The following is a 26,408-nucleotide window of genomic DNA, read 5'->3' as shown; positions in this document are numbered from 1 at the left end:
TCAGCCCTTCCTTCTTTCTCAGCTGCGGGAGGGCCGGGGCCCAGAGACCACACTTCTCATGCTCCGAGCCCAGCGCTCTCCGCCCGCTCGGCTCTCAGCCTCCGCAGGGGCGCGGTGCAGCGGGGCGTGGGGGCGCAGAGTGGCGGGGACCGGGGCGCGGTGGGGACGTGGGGCGCGGCGGGGACCTGCGGCACATAGAGAAGGAACGGGGTCTGGGCGGTCTGCGGAAGGCATGGAAAAGCGCATGTGGGGCGCAGGGAAAGCGAGCCGAGGGGAGACCCCGCAGGGGGCTGTGCACACGGGGGTGGAGGTGGGGTGTACGTGCAGGGGTGCCTGCGGGATGCGCGGCTGTCTGCGTTTCAGATCCAAGCGGTTGGGGAGCCGCCCCCGCGGCCCCACGTCTCAGTACTGGCGGGGGACGGCCCGACCCTGCCTCCTGACTGCAGGTCCTTTTGGTGTCCACCCTCCCCGGGTTGGATCAGCGCATCCCGCCCCCTCACCCATCAGAGCCAAAGGCAATAGTTTCCTTTGCTGGGGTTTCTGGGAAACCAAAAGTTGTCCCTGACCCTGGAGCTGCTGGCTCAGTGAGTGAGGTTGGGGGCTATGGGCACTTTGTGGCCACAGAAGGCCAGGGCCATCTCAGGTGACAACTTCTCCCTAGGAAGCCCCTGGATCAAGCTGCACCTGAACCTGCCACCTAAAGACTTTTTCGACATCAAGACGTTAAGGAACAGTAGCTTTAGGTCCACAGCAAGACCTGACCAGAAGTCCTTCCGTGTCACTGAGCTCATGCATTTCAGTTTGAGTCCGTGTCACGTGCAGCTGAGTTCTGAGTAGCGCCGCCCCCAGCCTCGTGCCTGCCACCGGAGCCCTGGGCCCAGGGGCCCCTGTCCCGAGCCGCATGCGTTGACTTCAGTTCCCCGCTCCCAGGTTGGGAACAGCGTGCTGTCCAGGGCCCTGCAGGGGTGCAGGGAGTGTGGGCACCTTCTTTGACAGGATCCTTTCTTGGGGGTTGTTGTCTTAAGCTGGGGCTGAACCGGGCTTGGGGTTTCAAGCTGTGCAGCTAGGCCTCCAGGCCTGAGAAAGGGCAAGGAGAAGGGGGGAAGGGCAAGGAGAGGGGGGCTCTACACCCAGAAGGCCCGTCAGCCGGGCCTCCGTTTCCTCATGAGCTCCTTGACGAGGTCCCTGCTCCCAACACGGCCCCTGACTGGTGACCCGGGGAATCAGTTTCAGGGACCGAGGCGTTCCCAAACCTTTAAAATCCCAGGCTCAGAGTCAAATTTGGTGCCTCGTGAGAGAGAGTTCTGGAGGCAGAGGGTGTGCGGGCCGGATGCTGCTAAGGCTCTCGCTGTCTGGGACCCGCCCGGTCAGTCCGTGCCCTCTGGCTGTGCCCCGGCAGCCGCTGGGTGTGGAGCACTCGGTCTGGCTTGTCAGTAGCAAGAGCTGCCCTTTAGTTTGGGCTCGTTATAACACTGTGTTAGATTCAGCAGCCGCATGTTTGCTAAACGCAGGAGCCTGCTCTTTAAACAGATGATATGCTTCTGACAATTCTTCTCTGACTGCAGAAGGAAAGCCCATCCGGTAGCCAGTGCATGTTCTCTGGAAGATATCAGATGGTTCAAGGTAGGAAAAGCCCACCCATGACCCAGTCCCCGACACAACTGCCTAGCACCTGGCTTAGAGTCTCTGGTCAAGGAGCCTGAATTTCACATCTTCACCACCGAGAGCCTTTCTGCCCTTCCTTTTTTTTTTTTTTTAAAGCAACTTTATTACTGATTAAGGAAATGAAAGGAAGGCATTTTTCACACACCAAAAAGGCAAACGCTATTTAAAAATAACGATGACACAGGGACGCCTGGGTGGCTCAGTGGGTGAAGCGTCCGACTTCAGCTCAGGATCTCACGGTTTGTGAGTTTGAGCCCCGCCTTGGGCTCTGTGCCAGCAGCTCCGAGCCTGGAGCCTGTTTTGGATTCTGTGTCTCCCTCTCTCTCTCTCTCTCTCTTCCAAAAATAAGTAAACATAAAAAAATATAACGATGATACAGAATAGCAGTGATATATAGAGGACCTGGGACTCCTGCGTCCCCTTCCCTCCAGGGAGCAGACGGCCTCAGCTTCCGGAGGCAGTTCCACTGTCTGTAGGCATCCAAATGCCTTTAAAATGTGTCCAGTCAAGGGGCGCCTGGGTGGCGCAGTCGGTTGAGCGTCCGACTTCAGCTCAGGTCACGATCTCGCGGTCCGTGAGTTCGAGCCCCGCGTTGGGCTCTGGGCTGATGGCTCGGAGCCTGGAGCCTGTTTCCAATTCTGTGTCTCCCTCTCTCTCTGCCCCTCCCCCGTTCATGCTCTGTCTCTCTCTGTCCCAAAAATAAATAAACGTTGAAAAAAAATTTAAAAAAAAAAAATGTCCAGTCAAGAAATCCACTTGTAGGAATTTGTCCCAAGGGGAAAATCACAGATGTTCAAGAGATGATTGATCCGTGCCCTCGGCTGTCCGTGCGGACATGGCTCCCGATGGCCAAGTGTGAAAATCCTCGACGAAGACTTACCAAACACCCACTACGTGCCAAGCACCGTGTTTGGCATTGCACGTTAGTGAGCAAAACGGGACAAAATCCCTGATGCACAGGGGTGGGTGTGACTATCAAATCCCCCACATGAGGACCCTCGTAGGGATGCAGTGTTCCATACCTTGACTGTAGGGACCCCCAAGTCCTGGCTGTGATATTGTGCTGAGGTTCTGCGAGACTGAACACACAAGCATATGCCAGCCGACCGGACACGAAAATAGAGCTCTAACCCGCCACCCGCAGGGACCAGCCCGGTGGGGGACATGACCCGCCACCTGCAGGGACCAGCCCTGCAAGTACAGCTCTCTACAGGTCAGCTTGGAGGAGGTGAGACCCTCTATCTCTGGTGACAATCCAGGAAGCCACACATGAGCCCAGCAGCAAAGAGCCCAGAACGGCCGGGACTTGATCAATACCTGACAACTTCCCCGTTTAAGTCCCCCTGCTTCTGACTCAGGGCTGACCAGGGTGTGTCCCCAGTGACACAGGACCCCCCCCCCCCCCATCCCCAGGCCCGCAGTCCCATCAGGGACACGTGGACGCTCTCTTAGGTGCACGTTGCACGTGGCTCTACAGCGATCTCCAGTAAAAGTCCAAGTGGTAAGACCCCTGACCCGTGAAGCTCACGTCCAGTGGTGCAGACAAGCAAAGAGCATAATCGATACGTAAATGATATCAGCTGTAGGACAGCAGGGTGCTGGTTAAATAAATCATGATGTTCTTATAATAACATTCCTACGGTGGACTAGCTCAGAGCCATTAAAATGTTGTAGAAGAATATTTAATGATATCTGAAATTTTCATGATACATGTACGGCTCCCTGGAGAAGAATGAGGTTTCTCAACTCTTCAGTACGACCCCGGTCTTTAAAATCTTGTGTTTATGCGAAGGAGAGAAGGCCAGAGGGTGTATGTCAAATGCTCTCGACAGCAATCTCTTGAGTGCGGGACCGCACATGTAATTTGATTTTTGCTTTCTGAGTTTCTCTGTATCTTCCAAGTTTCCTTCAAAGAGTTGATTATCAGAAAATAAAATGTTACTAAAAAGAGCAAAACAGAAAAAGAAATACTCAGCCGAGAAACAGAATATGGGACTTCTTTTTTTTTTAAACCTAAATCACAATTTGGTTTCTCTCAAAAAAAGAGAGATTCTGAAAAATCTGCTGGGTCTGTGGTCACCACTGCACAGTCAGGTGATGGGTGCATGTCACCGGAAAACCCTGCCAAAGGTCGGAAAGGGGCAGGGTTGCTGGGGAACAGAGGAGATGGGGGTAAACCCGGGGCCTTTGGGGCCGCGGAGCTGAGTAGGGTCCAGGAGGTGGGAAGAGGCAGGAGGAATCCCTTTTCGAGAGCTTGGAGGGCCCTCTGGGGGAGGCGGCCTCCCTCCCTGTCTGGGCGTGTGCTCCACCCCAGGTGAGCTTGCCCACCCGGTGGGCACCGGGACTCTGCTGACCCAGGGGCAGGCTCTGACCTGCTGGGTCCCTGTGCCACCGTCTACTCCCGACACACGAGGGCTTCTCCTTCCAAACCCTGCCTCCTACCTTGGTCTTGGCTTTCTTTCCCCGAGGCCTGCAGTGAACGCTGTGGCCTGTGGCCTCCTCCGTGTCCTTCTGTCCTGGGGTTTGGAGGGGTGAGCCCGACAGGCAGTGGCTAGTGGCCATGACCTCACTCCCTCCTGCAAGGCTCTGGCAAGGTGGGTGTTCTGGCAAACCTCCGCCAGGGAGCTCGAGGCCTTTCCTCGGGCACAGACAAGGTGCTGGGGGGTGGGGGGCTGAGACGGCGCTCCGGCAAACTGGACGGTTTGAAGCAAGAGAACTTTATTATCCCCCAGAAGTGCAAAAACAAAGTGTCGGCAGGGCGGTGCCCCTCTGAAGGTGCTGGGAGCGGAGGGGGTCCTTCTTGCCTCTGCCGGCTCTGGGGGCCACCAGCCACCCTTGGCATTGCTTGGCTCCAAGCTCTCCCCTGCCGTCATGTGGCCTCCTCCTCTGTGCCTCAGTCCTAATCTCCCCTTCTTACAAGGGACTCCAGCCCCAGTGGATCAGGACGCATCCTAATGAATTATGTCTGCAAAGATCGTGTTTCCCAAGAAGGCCACATTCCGAGCTTCCGGGGTGACCCCGGTTTGGGGGGACACCATTCCATCCGGAGCAGGGACTGGGGTGGGGCTGAGGCGGGCAGTTAAGCCGGGCAGTCGGGCTGACCCCTGGGTAACAAGGCACTGGAAGAGAGACCTTTCCAACCAATCGCCTGTGGCCTCGGGCCAAGCTGGGCTCAGGGTCAGACTGTACTCCATCCGGATCAGACCCCGGCCCTGCCGCTCCCGGGGCCTGGTGCTGAACCTCACTGAGCCTCTTGGAGCCTGGGGGTCCTCTTCTGGAAGCTGGACGTCCCTCGTGGGGTCCCGAGGGCATGCGCCGGTGCCTGGGGCGTGAGCAGGGCCGTCCCCATGCGTCTGGAGGCTGTGGCTGCCGGCCTCCAGCCGGGCGGGTCTGAGTCCGCACACAACCACGAGCCCCAGCTACCCCAAGGACAGGCCACGGCCCGGGCATGCCCTCCTCTAAGGAAGTGCTTACACCAGCAGCATCTGCGGTAACGCGGGGAGACGGTGCGTCCTTGTTCCCGGGGCCCAGAGGACGAGAAACGAAGCATCCTTCCAGGGTTTTCTGGGCGCCTCCTTGGGCCTCTCTCCCCGGTAGAAAGGCTTCCATTTTTCTTGGCGAATGAAACAGAACAACGGGATTGTATTTTCATCTACGCGGGGCCGCTGCCTGCTGCCGGGGTGGGGAGCATCTCTCACTGATCGCACCGGCAGGGAAAGGGGAGAAAGCAGAGGGTCGGCTCTTGCAAGAAATTCGTGTACAAACGCGGCCGTCCGCCTTAAAGGATTAATTTCACAAGCCTTAAATTGAAGTTTAATTTGAAAACTAATTCAGCCCCATAATTGGCTTTCTGCTCAAATCACTGAGGCTAAAGATTTAAATTCTTAATATTCAGATGACTTTCAAGTATCTGGTACCATCTGTGCATCAGTCCGTGGCATTAATCTCAGGGAGCCCTCCGCCGGCACAGAAATAAAATAAATAAATAAACGGGCCACCTAATAGAATAATCTATTTAAGCAAAAACTCTGCGTTATCAAGATGAGGGTTTCTTTGACTTCATTGGCAGCGTATAGATTTCTCTGCTATTTAATATTTTAAGGCGACATTAATTTCAAAATTTATAATATAGGCCTTCACACAGTTACGAGGGGTTAGGGAAATCAGGAATTCCAATTAAAGCCTTTCTTAGTTAAAAGATAATCACCGCGGAGGCATCTTTTCTTGTGACGGTCTCGAAGCCTGCCTCGCAGAACTGTCAGCCGAGCAGCTCCGAGCTCCAGGAAGGAGGCCCCGGGCGTGTCCTGAGCCCTGGTTAGCCTCCAGGGCTCCCGGGTAGGGGGGCTGTCGGGCTGGGGCTGGGGTTCACGGCGTCCCGCCCTCACCTGGGTGCACAGCGGTGAAGAGAACCGATAGGATCTCTGCCCAGCGCTGTAAGCCAGCAACAAAGTAAGTAACTCCGTGAGTAATGGAGTATTAATGGAAAGCGGGGGGGCAGACGAGCCCCCCTCACGTGGGCTGAAGAAGCACCATGTGAGCTGAGGGAGGAAAAGGGGCCAGTGTCACAGCGACTGGGGGCAGGACACCCAGGCTGAGGGCACAGCATGTGCAAAGGCCCCGAGGGGGGAAAATCCTTCCTTTTCCCGAAGGCCTCGGCCCAGGTGAGCATCTCGTACCACTCGTTAGCACGTACATAGCATATAGATTTCGGGGTCCCTCAACTGGACAATGGACACCTTGAGGGTGGGGTTTATATTTTCCTATCCTGGAGAAAGGCACTCTCATGTACAACATGTGTTTTCAGTGGGGAGGGGGGGGGTGGGGTAGGGGGGTGGGTGGGGAAATTGCCCATGCTACATTCTCCCCTTCTCCTGTTTCTTTCTCGTCTTTTTGCCTGATAGTGGATGTGATGCTTCGAGGCACGGCAGCCATTTTGTGACCATGTGGCAAGAAACAAGAAGGGGAGGCAAATACCGTGTGCGCGGATGGCTTCAAGCTCTCCCCCAAACCCCCACTGGTCCAAGCTGGGTTTTCTGTGACTTGTGGCCAAATGTGTTCCTGACAGAGACCTGGGGAGGGGAAGCAGTTTGTACAATGGTTAGCACGGTGGCTCAGGAGTCAGACTGCCTGGGTTTAAATCTTGCCTCTGCCTGCACTAGCTGTGTGTCCTTATTCACCTCATCTCAAAAGTGGGGAAAACAAAAGTGCCTGTCCCGTAGGGCTGTTGTGGGGAGGTCTTGGAGAGCTGCCTGCGGACATGTGCGTGAGGTCCGTGCACTGCACAAGCGTCAACATCCTGGAGTGATCTCGCACGACAGTTCTGTGAACCGTTCCCCCGGGGGAGACGGCTGGAGGGTTTGTGGGGTGTCTCTGTATTCTTACAGCTGCGTAAACCATCTGCTTCTCCTTCGGGGATTCACACCCGCCACCTGCTCAGACCCTATGACTTGAGGGCTCCAGAACCAGACCCTGTCTGTGCCTGCAACACGCTCTCAGTGCACGCCCTGGCCGCGGGGGCTGCCTCAGGCCCGGCACACGACCCCAGCCAGGGCACGGGGATCTGCTGGGGCTCCTGCTGGACTCCCTCTCCCGGGGCCGCCCGAAGCTCAGAGACGCCTGCAGCTGCTGGGGTGGCTTGTCCACAGGAAGAGAGAGCCTCCCTGGGAGCGAGCGAGCACCGGGGAGGGGACAGTCGGACAGTGGCCAGCAGGGCTCCGGCCGGTCCCACTCTGGACACAGCATCTCGGCATCTGAGGCCGCTGCCCGTCTCTGGACTCTGCAGTTAGATGAGCCGGTGAATCCCCTTTTCCAGGGGGGCCTCTGAGGTGGGCTTTGGATACCCAGAGATCTAACAGCTGTGATCAGAGCAGAAGACCCTCTTGACCCCAAACCACGATAAGCACTGCTCCAGCCTGCAGGACGGGCCATCCCAAGACCTCCACGCCCTCCCAGCCTGTCTGACCCAGCGATTCCAGGGAGCATTTCATGAACCGAGGGGGCGCCCGGGCTGGGTAAAGAACGCGGGGTGAACGTGGGGCCCGGCTGGGACCCTGGTCCGGAGTCAGCTTGCTAACGTCCCCAAGTGAACTACCCAAACCTTAAAAGGTTTTTACCTAGCTGAGTCAATGTTTCATACATTCTTCCGTTTGTTTTCCCTGGCACGTACACCTGAAGCCCTTCATTGGCCCATCACGGCAGAGAATCGTGACGAATTTCCGGTGGTGGTTTTCCTTACCCCACAAAGGCACCGTGGGAAACCTGCCTGTTACCGTGATTCCCTGACGTCAGGGGAGGCATCGCAGAGGCCATTTCCAAGTTCCGCCCGCCTCGGCGGTGCGACGGCTTCGTTTGGGGTCAGCCTGCCCTTGACCAGGCGCGTGAGGGCGTCAAGCTGGTCCTTCGCATCGCGGCACCGCTCCGCCCCGGGCTTCGCTCTGGGACGTGGTGTCCCCGCTCCCCTCTGAGGGCTGTTCTGCGGTCAGGGACAGACGCTGGGTCCCCCAGGGACTCTGAAAGTCAGCCAACCCCTCGTGTAGACAGACTGAGAGGCACGGGAGTGGCCAAAGAGGACCAGTCTTGGGATCCACACCGGCCTCCGGTCTTCCCGGCCACGCTTGGCACGCCACGTGGCCCCGAGGGGCTGGGCTGATGGAGGGGCCGCTCCAGTCTCCAGGCTTAAAGGCTTATTGCCCGTTTGTTGTCCTAATGAGTAAAGCCGGTCACACATTTGGGAAGACTGTCTCTATCGATTTAAAAGAAGGCACGGGAGGTTTGAGCTGTGATATCCGGGCGCCTTTACAGAGCGTTCTGGGTCTTGGGGCGAGAGACCCACCGTGTCTGTGGTAACGAGAAAGCCCCCCAGCCCGGCACCCAGTCCCCTGCCTCCGGCTGCATAAGGAGCTGGCGGCTGGCGGCTTTCGTCCAGTCTCTCTGGCTGCTTGGAGCTGATGTGCCCGTCGGCCGCCTTCCCCTGCCTCTCCAGGGACTGTCCCCTGCCTCTCCAGGGGAGGAGCCGCCCCGGGTGCCGGCAGAAATGACGTCACACCCCGTCCCCTTCACTGACACCAGGCTGGCCTGCGTCTTGAGGTTCTGAGACAATCAATCGAAAATGGCATTCGCCTTGTGGAAACAGCAGCCCCGGGAGACGGAGCTACGACAACGTCCTCGGGCGGGGAAGGGATGATAAATGCTCGCCCTCGCCGCCCCGTGGTGGCATGCCACCGGCCCCTCCCGGGAGGCCGCCTCTGCTCCGGGCTCCTTGTGCCCGGGCTTCCACTTGCCCAGGGCCGGGGGCCCTGGAAGGGCCCGGAAGCCCTCCCGGGACGGGGCGTCGCCCGCTAACTTACAGACGCCAGTCACGCTGAAGTTCAGATCGGCAAGGCGGCCTCTGGCCCTGGAAGCATGTTCCGACGCTGCGTGGGGCACACGCGTGACAATGGCTACCCTCGCACGCAGCTGGGCGTCCTGTGTTTTCGTGGCTACTCCCGGCTCAGCTCCACCCGCCCCGACCCCGCAGGCAGGTGTCCCGGGGACGACACTCCATCCTCGGAGGAGGCAGCGGTTTAGGGCCCCGCCTCTCAAACTTGGGCCTGCGCACAAACCACCGGGGTGGGGGGGGGGGGGGCATCGTGCCCAGACTCCAGGCCCCACCTGCAGAGCCTGAATCAGGGGTGCGTGCTGAGAGGTTCTGCATTGCCAGCGTGTTCCCAGCGATGCCGCTGGTCCCCGGGCAAGGTTCTGGAGTCGGCTGGGGATTCCGGCCCGCTACGCTCAGGAGGGCTGCTCGCTTCACCTCCTCGGACCCTGAGCCGTGTCTTTGCTAAAGGGGAGAAGGAGGGAGCCCGCTTCTTGGGGGATGCGGATCCAGAGACATATCACGTGCTTCGCCAGGGGCCCGGCCCATGATGAAGTCAACATCATTTACGCCAAACTGAAGTCTGTGGGAAGACTGGCTCTTGGGTCAACTCTGAGGGGTGCTGGGCCTCGGGCATGCAACTCTCGGGGCTGGGGGCGTCTGGCCTTCTCGTGGGTTTCCCACGGGGCTTGGAATAAAATGCAAAGTGTGGCGTGGGAGACCTCGAATGGCAGGTCTCCTCTCTGAGCTCGCCTCCTGCGCCGGGACCTTTGCCCGTGCCTTTTCCCTCCCCAGGCCCCCTTTGCCCACACACAGACCGCAGACCTCCTGTCCAGGCGGCTCCTGCTCCTGCTTCAGCTCTCAGCCTATAAGTCACCTCCACAGAGGGGCCCTCCCTGATCTGCAGCCACCTCCAGGAATCTCAGCGCCCCATGGCTTCCTTCTGAGCCTTATCATCAGTGCAATGGCCATATTCACCTGTGGTAGCCTGTCTTGTCTGCACCCCTCTCTGGACCGCTCCCAGACACGCTGTGGGACACGCAGGAGGTGATAAATGGACGCATCAGCAGAAGGGTCCCGTGGGGGCCGCACGGCCTCCCCGGAGCGCGGGGCCTCCTTGCCCACTGGCTCCTGCTGGCCCGCAGGTCGTCAGGGGCTGGGGGCTCACCTGGCTTGGAGCCTTCGTCCACAGAGCCATTGTAGACCTGGTTGACAAACTCGGGACGGTTGTCATTCATGTCGATGACGTAGATGTACAGGTCGATGGGGTTCTCCACCTTGTTGCCGTTCATGTCCACGGCGTGGGCTCTGAGCTGGAAAGCAACACAGACACCGTCAGCCGTGGGGAACTGCCGGGAGCAGGTTCCCGCAGGCCCTCAGCAGCAGGCCGGGGGTGATGTGAGGGCCTGGGCCCCTCAAGGGAGAGTCTAGGCAGGGGTGTGCGATTGGGACACGTCATGAAACTTCTCTGAGCCTCGGCTCTCGCCTCCGTGGAAACGGGGAAGGGTTGTCAGGAACCCTTAGTTTTTGGATGAGTTCATTCATTCACTCACCGTTCACTCATTAATTTATTCACTCAACCAGTATCTGTCACGGGCCTCTGTGCACCAGGCACGGGCTGGACCCGAGATTATTGCCCAGTGGAATAGATGTGGCCCAGCCCTGGGGCTTCTCATCTGGAAGGGAGAGGGACGTCAAGAAGGAAGAGAAGACAGGTAACTTGGGTGTACTGTTAGCGGCTGGCTGGGGTTGGGAGGAGGCCAGGCAGGCTTCCCAGAGGAGGTGATGTTGGAGCTGAGGCCTGACGAAGGAGATGGAGAGGAGAGCAAGGGTGGAGGTCCCCATGGGGGTCCCAGAGTGGCTGAGGCCAGCCGAGGGGGCCGGAGAGGGGCCGTGTGGGGCCTGGGATGTGGGGGAGAACCGGGTCTGCCCAAGGTCTCTCTTCACCAAGGCTGTGAGTGTCACATGTGTCTCTGTGGAAACCGCATCACCCTGCAAGCTGGACACGTCGGACCCCACCATCTTTGCAACAGGACGGCACCAGGCCAAGGGCGTGAGAAGAGCCGTGCTGGAAGCCTGTTGGAGTGTGTGTGTGGGGGGTGTGTCCCCGAGCTGGGCGGGGGGCACACGATCCTCTCCATGGCCTCCTTGGGGCCCCGCGCCAGCTTCTGGGAAGGAGGACGCCGTGTGCATTCCACACCTGCCCCACGGAGGCTCGGTTCATCGCGACGGCCCCGAGTGGAATTTCACCCTTGAAGTGTTTAAGGAGCCGGGCGGTGGCCACAGCCTCTGGGGCGGATGTGAGTCCCCAGCACCCTGGTTAAGGGACGTGAAGCCCCCTTGCCGTGTTAGCCCCCCGCCGGCCCATCCTGCTGCGGAAGCTCTGGGCGGCAGCCAGGTGACCCTCCGCCTCGTCGAACGCGGCCCTGAGCAGCGCACGGGGTCAAGGGTCAGGAAGCCTCTGGACAAGGTCATCCTGAGCTCCGGTTAATGCTGGCATCTCTCAACAGAAGTGGCGGTGCCCGCTTTGGCGCGGCCCTGTAGCAGAAGCGGCCCCTGGCTGTGAGGCCCAGGGTCCTCCTGGTCTCCCCCCATCCCGCCCCCCAAATGTCCGTCGCATCGCTAGCTTCTGCGGGGGTGTCCGAGGCCCCCTCACCGCTCGGGGGGCCCGTCCTCCTGCGGAGACAGGGAAGCCGTCCGCGCCTTCGGTGACCTGCAACCCCAAGCGTCTCGTCTCGCGTGGAGGGAAGATCCCGCTCCTGCGATGTCATGTGCGGGACGTGTGTCTCTTCTCGCCATGGGAGGGGGACAGGGAGGCGCCAACTTGTGAGCTTGGTCTCGGGCCCCAGAGGGGACGGGACGAGGGCGGTGGGTACGACGGGCGCCTGCTGCCTCTCCGGGGCTCGCGCTGCGTCTCCCGCTGGAGCACGGACCACGGAGCACCCCACGTGGGCCCTGAAGCTGCCTGCAGGTGGGCGCTGGGGTGGCACTGGCCGCGCGCCTGCTCAGGGCCGGGCAGGGCCCCAGGAGCCCCACACGGGTCACTCACGCCTCGGGTTTCAGAAGAACCCGAGAGACCGCCTGGTCCCAACCGCTAGTTTACGGACGGGGAAAGCGAGGCTCAGGAAGATGGAGGTAGTGGCGGGACTCAGCAGTGGGTCTTACGTGCGGAGCCCTCGAAGGAATCTTTTGGAGAACCATCTTGCAAAGCAAACACGACCCCTCTTCGTTTCGTGCGTTTGAACGCTCGTGTCAGTGACCCGTGGCCACGGACGATCAGCCGGCTCTCAGGTGGGAGGTGTGGCCGAAGGTGCCCGAGGATGGGGTGTGTGGATCCCCAGATGAGGGAGCGATGGCGGGTCGCCCCCCCCGACGGGGCGACGTTTTGTGGCACGGCTGACCGCTACGCAGGGACGCCGTCTGGGCGGGACGCGGTGGCCTCGTGGCTCTGGGATCACGGTGCTTCCCCGGCGGGTGGCCTCAAGGGAGCCGGACGCTAGACAGCGGGATAACGTGCACAGCTTGAAAGCGGAGGGGGCCATGCACCGAGGGATGCAGGGGCCTTTAGGGGGCGAGAGGGGCCCCGGCTGCCAGCCAGAAGGAAGTGGGGACCTGGGCCCGGCACGGCCTGAACCGGCAGGAAGCAGACACTTGTAGGCCGGCTTCACCTCGACCTGCACCTGGTGAGACCCTGGGGCACAGCTGCCAACTTCTGACCTCCAGAGTGTGAGCCAGGAAGCGGGTGTTATTTGAAGCCACCGAGTTTGTGCTCGCGCTGGGGGGCACCCCGTAAGGTAGGAGTGCCGGGAGGGGCTCGTGCTGGAGCCTTATGGGGGTGTGAGGGCCGCCAGGACCCTGACCTTGGGGGGGGGGGGACAGCAGAGGGCTTCACGCGGTGGGACAGAGAGTTGAAAAACGGGATGTGAGGGTTCAGTCCAGAATTTGGCAAATGGATCTGGCCGCCCTCCGGTCCGGGTCCCATTGTCTCCGGCCCACTTGTCACCCCGCAGGGAGCAGGGCTGACACTGCTGGAGGTGGCTGCCAGGGGTGGCCCTGGGAGCCCCAGGGCGAGGGCCCACATTGCCCACTTGTGAGATGGGGTCTGAGGAGACTGAAGTCAGCAGCCCCGTGGGGCACATTTCCTAGTTGATGACGAGCGGGAAACAATCATTTCTCCATCTCCCAAGACGGGACGTCAGGGCTGTGGCCGGAGACGGAAGAGAATGTGGGCAAAGTGTCTGGAGGCGAGTGAGTCACCCAGAGACCCGGACACCGAGCCGAGTGTGTGGGGACGGGTGGATGGTCTCCCCCCAGAGTTGCCGGCTTCCTCTCAGCCGGCTTCGGAGAGGAGGGGGTGTGGCGTGGCCGGCCTGCAGGTGTCCTTGGAAAGGACCAAGGGCCCTCGGGGGCATCTCCGCTTCCTCTCGCCCAGCAGCCATCCCGGGGAGCCCAGAATTCCAGGGCTGACTTTGGTGTGAGCTGCAGGGGAGAAACAGTGAACTGGAAACACCAAGAGCGGGTCTTCATTTTGAGCTCAAGGTTTCCAAAGTAATTAAAATAAAATGCAAGGGAGAGCCTCCCCGCACGGCGTGCGTTCTCCCAGGAGCGGCTGTGCAGTCGGCAGGCGCTGGGGCCCGCGTCCTCCGGAGCGGGCTTGGCGGACAGCCCCCGGCACAGTCCCCAAGCCCCGCCCACTGCACCTGCTGGCCGCGCCGTGGTGAGAATCTGAGAGAGAGAGATGCGAGCTGTGCCCACGTTTGCATCTGCGGGGCTGGGGCTTTGCTGCTGGCAGGTCGCGCCCCCCCCCCGTCTCTCCCTCTCCCCCTTGTCTCTCTATTTCTGTGTCTCTGTTTCTCCCTCTTGCTCTGTCTCTGGGTCTAGCTGCGTTGTCGGCACGTGAGGGGAGCTGACTCTCCATCTCGAGCCGGGCCACAGATGTGTGTGGACGGCCTGTGCAGCCCGTGGGGGAGTCCACGGGTGCGTGAAGGGGATGCGTCTCGGGCGGCATGGCTGCATGAGCGCCCGTGCTGGCCGAGTGTCGGTTGGCGCTGAGGACCTGCCGCGTAGCGAGCGGTGCACCAAGAACTCGAGAGGAGGTCCCGGGCCGTCGTCGGTCCACCTCCTTTCCCAGATCCCGCCGTCCCAGGGCCCAGCCTGGGGTGTCCACGTGGGGGAGTGCGTGGGCTAAGGTGCTGGCAACACTCGGCCGCGGGAGAAACACAGGTCAACGCGCAGGGGCTCTGGGGGCAGCTTGCACTGGGGCTGACAGGGCTTGGGAGGCCCAGACAACGACGGGCTGTGAGACCCACCCCTCACAAGCCTCAGTCTCCGTGAAATGGCCTCGCCGTCGATCCCACCTCAGACAGGACCCCAAGCCTGGAGGCTGGCCACGCGGGGTGGGCTCCGTGGCCTGAGACCACGCAGCCTACGGGCCCCGAGCTCAGGAGGACCCACGTGTGGCTGAACGCCCTGCCGTCACTGTCTTGAAATCCTTAGTCCAGATGAGGGTCCCCCATTTCGTTCTGCACTGGGACCCGGAATGTGTGGCCATCCTGGACGTCAGAGCTGAGCAGGACCTTGCCCGGGGCGGCCCCTCCCCACCAGGCCAGCCAGGGCTGTGTTCACAGAGCAGCCGTGGGGGGCAGCCGGTCCAGGGCCTATGACAAAGGCTTTCTTTCAGCGGTCTGGACGGTCCGTAAGAAACAGCCAGAGAAGACACCTGCGCTGGGGACAGCAGGGGTCGCTGGAGCCCCAAGGAAGGCAGGAGAGGTGCCCCACCGGGAGCTCCCCCTCCCCAAACCACGAAGCAACCGCGGCCGATGGCTGCAGTACAGAGAGAGAAGTGACGTTTCAGGGGACACTGAAGAGCCACGTGGCGCCAGCCCTACGGTCAGGAGAGGGGTCGCCTGGGGCCAACCCTACCGTCAGGCCTCAAGAGAAGGGTCTGGCACCTCAGGCCCGGGGGAGGGGCTTTCTCTAAGCCAATCTGTCTAATCTTGAAGGAGGTCAGCATGATCACCAGCACGTGGCCTCTTTGTGGGGCTGTTTGGAGACAAAGCTCTCCCATGTCGGCTGAGGCTCTGGATGTCATTGGCCAATCAGGGACGAGGGCCGCAGGCCAGAGGGACACACCTGACCAGGTGGGCGATGTAGTGAGCAAGCAGCAACCCCTGCCTTCTCTTCTCACTCACTGGGAACGCTCACTGGTCCCCGACCACTGGCTGCACATCCCTTTAGACTCGGGGGCACAGACGCCTGGAACAGCGCATTCAGAAGGGGCATGTGCCTCTGGGAGGGTGGACAGACCACAAGGGAGGTGGGAGGGGGGCAGGGAGGAGGAGTGGCGCATCCCCAGCGTCCGGCCCCCGCTGAGTGTTGGGTGTGGGAACAACCATGACTTATTTTACCAGGGCCTCGGGGAAGCCCCCTGCAAGCCCCTCCCGGGGGAAGGCACCCCTGAAACGGCCTGCCTAGACGCCAGCAGCAAAATGGGCCCGAGTGTCAGCGGCCACCTGCTTCAGGGTTTTCAAGTCTGCGTTTCTGCCTCCACATTCCCTAGCCCTGGGAACGGAATGACCGGTATGGCTCAGAAAAGACGTAGTGATTTTCCTTGTAGCTGCTTCTTCTCCCTGACCCTGGCCCCCACCGTCCGAGGGGCAGTCAGGGTGACACCCGGATGCCCATTCCCAGTGGCATCTCCAGGCAGGACACACCCACTCCATCAAGACCTGTGGTCTGATTGCTGAAGAATCTGGGCACGTGGTCTTTCTTAGGGGTTTCAGGCCAAAAGGCTTTGATGCCTTTTAATCCCAGTGGTATAAGCTCCCCCTGCCCGGGGCCATGTGTGTTCATGTTATCACTGTAGGCCCACGTCAACCACAAGGCCTAACATGTACTAGGCACTTGAGAACTGTTCCCCGGATGGGTAGATGGATGGATGGAACATATGTATATATGGATGGATGGATGGATGGATGGATCAGTGGATGGTGGGTGGCTGAGTGGGTGTGTAGATGGATGGATGAGTAGATGGATGGATGGATGGATGGGAGATGAAGTGGTATACCCAAAGGGAAGAGTCTGGAAGCATGAGCCAAGGTTTCTCTTGGAAGCTTCTCTGAAGAGGGATGTCTGGGTCTAGTGAACTGGGGATTTCTGGAGCCGGGAGCCTGACTTTGATTCCACACCTGTCTCTACTCATGGGCGAAGACCCATGAGTAGAGAGGAACCTTCTCTTCCATGTTGACTAGCTCTGTGAAGCTGAACCCACCTGGGACTTGGGCAGCCAGTCTGAGACCGTGGCTAAGAAGGATGGACCAACCTCCCAACCTGGCTTCCCCAGGTCCAGTCAGCCTCGCACCCTACTTCTCATGGGGCGTCAGGGGTCCCTCGGGGGAGGCCACCATTGTCAACGACAGAGTTAACCTCTCCCACCAATTCCTTCTCTCTGCAAGTGGTTCCTGTGCATCCCCTGAGGGCCAGGCTCTGTTCTCGGGCCTGGCGACGTGGTGTGGATAGCTTGATGGCTCTTTGCCACGTGGAGCCTTCCTGCTAGTGCCAAGAGGTGGACAGTGGGCCCCAAGCAGATAACCAGAGAGTGGCAGCGGTGTTTGGCCATATTCGGCACTGGGGGCTGAAGCCAAGTGAAATCTGGGCTGATTACGTCCACATCAGGGCAAAAGGCTGAGAATACGATGCTCTCCAACGATGGTCTTCATTTCCAAGTTACAAGCGAGGACCTGGACATTCAGACATCGTGATGACAACTACAAATGTGCACACCGGCCGTATCGTGCGCGGGGGGCTCTGTTCTCCGGGCTTCGCACATGTGAACCCTGCATCCTCCCACCTGGTGAGGGGCCCGGGGTCCTCACCTCTGCCTCCAGCTCACACTGCCTCCAGCTGGTGCAAACCTGCATCTTGCAGGTGAGGAGGGGGTCCGGACGGGGGACTGGCCATTAGGGTGGAGGCCACGAGACGCTGCTGCTTTCACCTGAGCTCCGGGGTCCCTCCCCTGAGCTACCACGTCAGGGAGGCCAAGCAGGAGAGGAGCCAACAGCCCCCAGAAGCCCGAGCCCTGCAACGTTTGTGGTCACGTCCGTTTCCCCTCTGCGTGCCCCGCTCCAAGGTGGCACCAGCACAGCACTCATCCCAGACCCGCTGCCGGCTCTCAGAGAAGCAGGTGTGTTATTCTAGGGCTGGACAGGATGGAACTGCCCAGCAGCCACGTGTCCCCTCCCTCCACCAGAACTAATGGGCTCCTGGGAGCACACGTGGATCCAGAGCTTCTACACCAGGGGTCCTTCCAAGGTGGTCCCAGACCTTCCGGTCTTCCCCCGGGAATGTGGCAGAGGTGTCCATCCCGGGCCCGCTGAATGAGGAACCCCAGGGTGGTGCCCAGCGCCGTGGGCTTTACACAGCCCTGCGGGCAATTCCAGCACAGGCTCGGGCTGACAGTCTCCTTCCCAAGTTAGGAACCCAAGGCCCGAGGTACTCACGTGGTAGGAGGCTCGCTCCTCCCGGTCCATGGGCCTAGTGACATACATGCGTCCAGACATGGAGTCGATGCTGAAGACCTCCATGGGGGGCTGGTCGGCACCCACCCCCGTGATGCTGTACCGGATGGGGATGTCGTTGTCTTTGTCGGACCGGATCTGGAAACAGGAGCAAAAGCAGAGGAGAGTCAGCCTGCGGTGGGGGGCAGGGGCCACGCTTCTTAAACGTCCACTCATCCCACCCCTGATTTGCTTGCACTTGGCCAACTCGGGGAACATCAGGTATCCACTCTGGGAACTGGGAGGGCAGCCAGTGATGAGGGGGTCATGGAGTGCCACCAACCACACGTCTGGTGGCCCAGCAGGGGACGGGGAAAGACGAGACCACGGAGCAGCCGCTACAGAGTCCAGAGGGGAGAAAGGCTGGGACACAGCACACACACCCACTACGTGTTCGTCCGTGTCCCAGTATCTTGCGCCTTTGACGGGGGCACCAGAGAACAGGGTCCGGTCCCTGAAGGTGGGAGGCTGTGAGGATGGGTCGGGGCAGAGAGGACCCGCAACCGGGAGGTAGACACAGATTTCACACTGAGGACTGTTGTCACAATGGCTACAGGCTACATGTGAACGTAAAAGTATTTTCACGGAGAACTGCGAACTCTTTCATTTAGAGGAAGCAAAAGCTCTTGTAATGGTAAGGGGCACCTGACGGGAACGGGGGTGCCCGCTGGAAGGTAACTGGTTTCTCTGAGCCCCCGAGACTGAAAAGGTATAATTGATAAGGTCAAAGTAACAGATTGGAATTCAACTTTGAATACAGTTGACTCTTGACCACGGGGTTGAACTGCGCTGGTCCATTTATATGGGGAATTTTTTGGATAAATACAGTACAGGACTGTAGACGTATTTTCTGTTCCTATGGTTTTCCTAATAACATTGTCTTTTCTCTGGCTTACTTTATTGTAAGCACACGGCACATAATACACTCAACATAGAAAATATGTGTTAATGGACTGTATGTTGTTGGTAAGGCTGCTGGTGGACGGTAGGCTATGAGTAGTTAAGTTTTTGGAGGTCAGAAGTTATATGTGGATTCCAGACGGTGCTGGGGGTGGGTGCTCCAATAACCCTTCATCGTTCACGGGTCCCCAGTATACCTTTACAAAATGCAGTTTTTTCCCTGTAAATCAAAGCTCAGGGATCATAACAACATTTTATAACAAAACGGACACAATGGAAACCTCCAGTTCTACAGAGCAGGGTCGGCTTTATTGCAAGACTGCAAATAAAATTCACTGCAGAAAAAAAAAACAACCCCTGAGCTCATGGACACAGAGGACAGGCAGGTAGCTGCCAGAGGTGGGGGCGTAGGGCGGGCGACACGAGCGAAGGCGTCCAGGGTGCACACTTCCTGGTCTAGAATAAGGCAGTCACGGGATGGGGCGGTAGTTAACGGTCCTCTCCCGCCCATGTGCCAGCTGCTACGTCTCCAAGTCCTCACGACAAGAGTCGTTTTTGTACCAGGTAGCGACAGATGTTAAGTAGATTTCTCGGGTGGTTGTTTGGGAATGTACCCCCCGCCCCAAATACTCCTGTCCTCCACCCTGTACCCTCCCCCCTCCTCCACAACTCCTCTTCCAACCCCATAACTCTCGCCTCCCCAGCCCCTCCCCCCTCCACAAACCCCTCCCTGCCTCTCCCCACCCCTCCCCTCTCCACATATCTCTCTCCCACCCTGCCCTCCCCTCCCCCCCCTCAAACCCCTATCCCACCCCCACCCCCCATTCCTCCCCTCAGTCTACGAGGACTGTCTTTGTTTCCATCTCCCACCTCCTGGCTCTGCCCTGAGCAGCACACACCCGGCAGGGCTCAGGCCAGGCCACGGAAAGAATGGCCGGGGCCAGGGCTGGGGACGCATGTCACCCTGTGCCGTCCCTCGGGCCGTGGGGGTGTCGGAGCTCTGCTGTGCTCATCTTGGCCACAGCCACCCCTGCCTCCCTCCAGGGATGAACACATTGGGTCCTGGGCCTGCCGCCTTCTGCCCGCTCATCGCTCACAGCGCTGGGCGCCCCAGGACACGTGTGTACCCTGTGTTCATCATGGGCCCTCTGCTGCCCACCGAGTAACGTCCTTCAGCCAGGACAGCCGTGTGCGAGCAGCCCAGTGCACAGCCGTGTCCAGGGAGATGAGCCTGTACGGAGGACAGAGGACAGAGGACGGGCGCCTTCCTGGCCACCTGGCTCCTTCCCCAGGGCTCCTTTCACAGGACAGCGGCCCTGGCCCTCCGTGGCCGTGAGCCACCTCTTCTCCCCCGAGGGAGTTTGCGCCAAGGTGCCGTCGCCAGGGAAATGGGGCGGCAGTTGCCAGTCTGGGTCCCAGAGAGGAAGACCCCTCTGGCCATCTGCACCTGCGCTGTTTGTCCGCGTGTGGGGAACCCGTTAGAGCAGATCAGACCCCGTTGGGGAACTGTGTGATTAGTGTAGAAAGCCCCAGGCTGGCTGCTTATGAAGCACAAGTTCTGTCTTCTGGGAGCCCGGAAAGTTCTAGAAAGTTCTGTGAGTTCGGCACTTGAGCACACAGAGGGCCCGAGAGAAGCGGCCGAGCTGCGCTGGATGGAGGGGTCGCTGGGTTCGGGCCCGGCAGTCCTCCAGAGGCGGGGGATCCGGCAGCCGGCCGGCGAGCACAGCGGACGGCCTGGCACGCTTCTACCGCGTTCTCTGGGCCAGACTGCCCATCCTTCATGGGGAAATTTAATTATAAAACCACTGAAAAGAACCCACCACATATTTAAAGAGGTTTTATTTTTTGCAAAGGAATCTCATTACAGTTTGACCACTGGGTGCCTTTGCTTAATTCCCCAGCTGCCGCTCTGTGTGCGCGCCCGGGACTCAGTGCCGGCTCGGGGAGGCTCCACACAGTTTACCACGTTAAGAAGTAATACTGTACAAATGAATTCACCAGATCAGGGGAGAGCAGTTTCCCCTTGATTTGTGTCTGGAAAATGAGGAAAACATCACGGCAGCATACGATAGGGCCATGAATAAAGAACACAGACAGGCGTTTCTATCACCACCTCACTTTTACGACGCCACGGAGAATTAGGCTCTTTTGCATTTGTTATTAAAGGACAGAACAGATGGTAAAAGGTTAGTTTAAAGTGACGTCTACATTAAAATAACTTATGGTGCCGGGCGATTGTTTTCACCCAGGGACTTGTGCGTGGAAGGCGGGCTCGCGTCCTTAGGAAAGGCCGGATGAAATGAAGGATCCTGGCAGAATCTTCCCCAAGGAGGAGGTATTTGCCTAATCTCAAATGAACTTGAAACCGGAGAAAAGTCACCATGTGTGGGTTTGAATCGCAAACACCGCGGAAGTTTATTCCCAAAGCATCGAACGGGAGAGAATCACGTCCAGACTCCAGCAGAGAAAGCCTCACCCCAGGAGAGGAAGACACCCCAACAAGGAGAGAGGACCTTCAGCTCCAGGCTGGTCCCCTGCTCCCGCCCCGCGTCACTTCAACACCTCCACGTGCCATGGGCCGGGCCCTGCTCTGGGCGGACCCTGCCCTGCCCTCACGTGGCTCGCGTGCCCGGGGAATCAGACACACCTGAAAAAGTGACACCCTCTTAGTCCACAATTAAAAAGCGTGGTAACGACTGGCAGGGAAGGAACAGGGTCCTTGAGAGGCCCCAGGGGAAGAGCTCAGGGACAGGTTTGAACTCCACTGCCTTGTATAGTTTCTCCGCACGCACCACGCACGCTCGCACACACACGCACACGTGGCTGGATCTCCCCTCCCCTTTTGCACCCAGCGTCCTGGAAGGTGCGGGTTCCGTGTCCTCAGGGTTTCCTTGCCCGCTATGAGGTGTCCCCGGGACCTCCTGCCCTGACATTTGCAAGCTGCTCTCAGGTTCTGAGGACCAAGTTCTTCTGCGAGGACGCAAATAATTCTTCTGTGGCGCCTTCCGGGTGTTCCTCCTCGCCGGGTATTAAGCCTGGAGACCTTCCCAGCAAACAGACTACACACCCTCGTTTTTGTTACCTCCTGGGACTGCTGAGGTGCAGCGGCCGCCGCTCGCCCCCCGCCCGGCCCGGGACCATCGGGACGCAGGACGCGGGTGGACACGCGGCCGTGGCTGCAGCCAGCCAAGAGAGGCAATTTTTTTTCAAACCCTTGACTCCCAGCAGAGCCCAGAGGTAAGAGAAGGGTTTCACCGGACACACTTGTAGCTCCCCCGTGGCCGCAGCGGGGCCCCAGCTCTGACCGCTGGGGCTTCTTGGTTTTCTCAGCGTCACCTCAGGCTTTCTCTGTCTGCTGTCCTGTCTGTGCAAATGCCCGCCTGTCCTCCCTTCTCCCTCCCACGTGAGCACTAACATGCTCAGCTCCCTTTTCTGGGCCCCAGGAGCACAAGCACCACAGGCTGTGTCTGCAGGGATGGCACGTGCAGTTGTGGGTGAACACAGGAACCACGGACACACGGCCCGGGGACGGAAGCCACGGACACTCGGCCCGGGGACGGGAGCCACGGACACTCGGCCCGGGGACGGGAGCCACGGACACACGGCCCGGGGACGGGAGCCACGGACACTCGGCCCGGGGACGGGAGCCACGGACACTCGGCCCGGGGACGGGAGCCACGGACACACGGCCCGGGGACGGGAGCCACGGACACACGGCCCGGGGACGGGAGCCACGGACACACGGCCCGGGGACGGGAACCATGGACACTCGGCCTGGGGCAGGAATGGGGGGCGGGGCAGGCAGACAGCAAGCAGATGGCCAGTGTCACTTCCACAGCCGCAGGAAAGCCTAAGGCAGCGGGGCTGGGGGGGTGGGCGGCACCAAGGGCTTCTCTGAGCCCTGTGGGAGGAGGAAGTACACAGGGAGAGACATGTGGGGAGCAGCCAGAGGTGGGAGGAAGCAGGTGCACTCAGAGCCTCACGGGCTGCTGTGTGAGTGAGGAAGTGAACAGAGAAATGAGAAGGGGGAGGGGAGTCGGGGAGAGAAGCAAGGTCTGGTCACCCCTCACCTCCCCCGACGTGGATCCCACAGCAGGAGAGGAGGGGGGTGCTCCTGGGAAGTTCTGCTCCCACCTTTCCTGCCCTTGCAGAGACCTCTGAGGGTCAGAGTAGGGGAGTGGCCTTGGCAGGAGAGGAAGGGACCGCGGAGGCTGGTGGGTCCTCTCCTCAAGCGCCAGCAGGCCGGACGGGACCCCCCCCCCCTCGTGCGCCAGATGGGGCTGGCAAAGGGAAGGCCGGTCCCCCACCCGTTCCGCCCCTGTTGGTCTTGGGCCTCTTTGTCCAAATTGGGGTTTCCTCCTATGTGTCCTCATGCCTCAGAAGCCTCTGTTAGCTCTGAAGGAATCTCCACCCCGTCCCGGAACTCCTTGGGGACCACTAAAGGGGAGCCCCAGAATGTCCAGCCCCACCCCACCACCTTGTCCGGTCCATCTGCATATACGGGCGTGGGGACCAGAGGGGCAAGGAGAGGACAAGTCGTACAAGTAACTGGGGACCGAGAGTGGAGTCACCTGTCTTCCCAAGAAGGCTTTTATACACAGACAGGGAGGCCGAGGACACGGGGCCCCTTGCACAGGCACACCGGGGACAGCCCAGAGGGTCTCTGTGTCCCCCAGAGCGGCTCCCTGGTCGCCACTGTCACTCGGTGTGCGGGGACTGTGGAAGCGCCATGTTTTAAAAAGCCGCCACGACTCTGAGCTCTGGGACCAGAGCTTCAGTTCAGCTGCTTTTGAGAGCAGCTGTGACATCGTGACCAGTGTCTGCGTGCGTCCCTTCCAGCTTGCCGCACTCTGAGAGCCCTTTGCCACCGTGCCGAGAACAGCGAGACCCGGTGACGGTCAAACCGCTCTCATCGAATTAAGGGGCCCAACTTGGGGCCGCGGGCGAGCCAGGGTTCTTCCCTCCCCCAACCCTCGCCGCTCTCTCCCACATCACTGCGAGGGGCTTGACGATGTTTGCCCGTCTTGCATTTTGTCCAGTATTTTCCATGGGACAAAATCCAGCCCTCAATTATTTTCAATCAGGTTCTTGTAATGACCAGGAAACCCCAGAATGTGATAGGGAGAGGCATTTGTTGTGTAACATTCACGCTGTTACACATTACCATTCACAATTACTTTGAGTTTTAGAAATCATGAGAAAATCCTCAAAGTCATATGAATACTAATGAAAGCCATGAATATGTTCTTCCAGAATTTGCCTGGTGGGGAAGAGTGAATTAGATGCTTCTCAGAAATGGCCTTCGGGCTGCACCGAATTAACAAAGACGGGCAGCTACTTAATTTGTGGTTTGGGATTACAGGCTGCACGCCGGCTGGCGGTGGGGGTGACTCAGCACCCGTTCCTGGCTCTTCTAGTAACGGAGGCCCGATTTCCTTTGGGGGGTCATCGTTCCCCATCGTGAGTGGTCTTGGGGAGACAGTCCACACCCCCTGCACCCCCCGCACCCCTACCAGCCACCAGGCGGGCCTACCGGCCAGGCTGGGCCAATCAGCTTCTCTTTTCCAAACGTGGATCTTGAATCAAGAATGAGACAGGGCCTCAGCCGCAGCAATTTCTTACTCGACCCGGCTCCATAGGCAAGGGAATTAAAAGTAAAAACGAACTATTGGGACCTCATCGAGATAAAAAGCTTCTGCACTGCAAAGGAAACAATCAACAAAACTGAAAGGCGACCGACCGAATGGGAAAAGATATTTGCAAATGACATAGCGGACAAAGGGCCAGTATCCAAAACTTATAAAGAACTCACCAAACTCCACACCCGATAAACAAATAATCCAGTGAAGAAATGGGCAGAAGACATGAATAGACACTTCTCCAAAGAAGACATCCAGATGGCCAACAGGCACATGAAAAGATGCTCAACATCACTCCTCATCAGGGAAATACAAATCAAAACCACACCGAGGTACCACCTCACGCCGGTCAGAGTGGCCAAAATGAACAAATCAGGAGACTCTAGATGCTGGTGAGGATGTGGAGAAACGGGAACCCTCTCGCACTGCTGGTGGGAATGCAAACTGGTGCAGCCGCTCTGGAAAACAGTGTGGAGGTTCCTCAAAAAATTAAAAATAGAACTACCCTACAACCTAGCAATTGCACTGTTAGGAATTGACCCAAGGGATACAGGAGTGCTGATGCACAGGGGCACTTGTACCCCAATGTTTATAGCAGCACTTTCAACAACAGCCAAATTATGGAAAGAGCCTAAATGTCTACCAACTGATGAATGGATAAAGAAATTGTGGTTTATATACACAATGGAATACTACTTGGCAATGAGAAAGAGTGAAATCCTGCCATTTGCAGCAAGGTGGATGGAACCGGAGGGTATTATGCTAAGTGAAATAAGTCAGGCAGAGAAAGACAGGTATCATATGTTTTCACTCATATGTGGATCCGGAGAAACTAAACAGAAGACCAGGGGGGAGGGGGAGGGGGAGGGGAGAAAACAGTTCCAGAGAGGGAGAGAGGCAAACCATGAGACTCTTAAATACCGAGAGCACACTGAGGGTTGATGGGGGGGCGGGGGGAGAGGGGAAAGTGGGTGACGGGCACTGAGGAGGGCGCCTGTTGCGTTGAGCACTGGGTGTTGTATGGAAGCCGATCTGACAATACATTATGTTACAAAAAGAAAAAGACTGAGTCAGGGTGGAAAATTCTGGCTGGGGTCCCTCCACTAGGACAGAGCCACCTCCTGGGCAAGACCCGGAGCCCGGGCCCCCCCCCCCCCCGGCTGGCCTGCCCTCCCCTTCCCGTCCGTGGGAGCCCAGGACCCTCCTGGGCACGTTCTTTCTGCTTCGGTAGCTGGACAGCTTCCCGCGGCCTTAGGTCAAACCTCCTGACCCCGTGCGGGCCGCAGAGCCAGAGCACAGCGCTGGGCAGGCACGTGCTAAGCACAGGAGAGGTCACTGGGGTGCTCACGTATCCGCGCCTGGCACCTCCCCGCAGAGGCCCCACCCCGACCTCTGGATCCCGGGGTCAGAGTGGCGCTCCCCGTGAGCAGAGCCCGACACAAAGATGCTTCTGGGGGGCGGGGCGGCTGAGTGGGCAAAGGAGAAGACGCAAGAGGGTAAAGGGACGTGGTGTTGCCCGGGGTCTGGCTTTAGTCTCATCCCACGGTGGCGGGGGGAGTCCTGGGGTGTGACCTGTGGCAGAGAAGTCCGGCCTTGGGGCGAGGAGGCTGGTTTTTGTGGGCCAGCCCAGGGCGAGGGGGGTCCTCCCGGGCACCTGCCACTGGGGGCGCGGTCAGCCCTCTGCGGGGGTGTCCGACTCTGAACTGGGCTGCGCGCTCAGGAGAGAGGGGCACACGGTCACTCACACGGCACGCGGCCTGGAGCGGTGCTCGTTCGGCAGTAGGCACCCGGGCAGCCTGCTGGAGGGACGCGGGACCCTGAGCAGGGCGGCCTGGGGCAGCTGTGCGAACATGGTCGCTAACGAGGGCCGTCGTCCGCAGACAAGCCAGAGCTTCCCCCGTCCAGGACCCGAGCTAGGAATACCCGTGTCCCTCAGGGAGCCCAAGACAGGAAGCTGAGTCCACGGGTGCACTTCCTGCCTCGGTCTGATCAAGTAGGGATCAACGGACCGGATGACGTGACACGGGAGCTTGTGGGCTGAGTGTTCCCTCAGGGTTGTCGTCCACAGCCCGGTGGCTGGCATCCTGCTCCTCCAGATGAACAGCGGGGGTCTGGCCGGGAGCTCTGCCTCGTCGGTGTTCGACACGCGTTCCCTGCCTGTGTCTGGAAGGCTCTGCCCACACGGCCTCGGTTTTAACACAACAGCTCCAGTCTGCCATTGCCGTGTGCTGGCCCGGGCTGGGGGTGAGGGATGACACCGGACGGGATCCAGTCCTTGGGAACGTGGGGCAGGGT

General features: G+C 59.4%; 1 protein-coding gene across 1 annotated transcript in view; it reads right to left on the bottom strand.

Annotated features, from left to right (window-relative positions):
* Nucleotides 1–26,408, bottom strand: part of CDH4 (cadherin 4) — a 166,175-nt gene that overhangs the window by 49,233 nt on the left and 90,534 nt on the right. Inside the window, exons 6-7 of the mRNA XM_040459752.1 lie at nucleotides 17,518–17,673; nucleotides 10,188–10,332 (exon numbers count right to left, since the gene is read on the bottom strand). Coding sequence (XP_040315686.1) covers nucleotides 10,188–10,332; nucleotides 17,518–17,673 — 301 coding nt within the window. The remainder of the gene's footprint in view (nucleotides 1–10,187; nucleotides 10,333–17,517; nucleotides 17,674–26,408) is intronic.

Source organism: Herpailurus yagouaroundi, unplaced genomic scaffold (assembly GCF_014898765.1).
Source record: "Herpailurus yagouaroundi ecotype Mexico unplaced genomic scaffold, PumYag 246, whole genome shotgun sequence".
NCBI lineage: Eukaryota > Metazoa > Chordata > Mammalia > Carnivora > Felidae > Herpailurus > Herpailurus yagouaroundi.
This window is presented reverse-complemented; position numbering and strand designations above follow the sequence as displayed.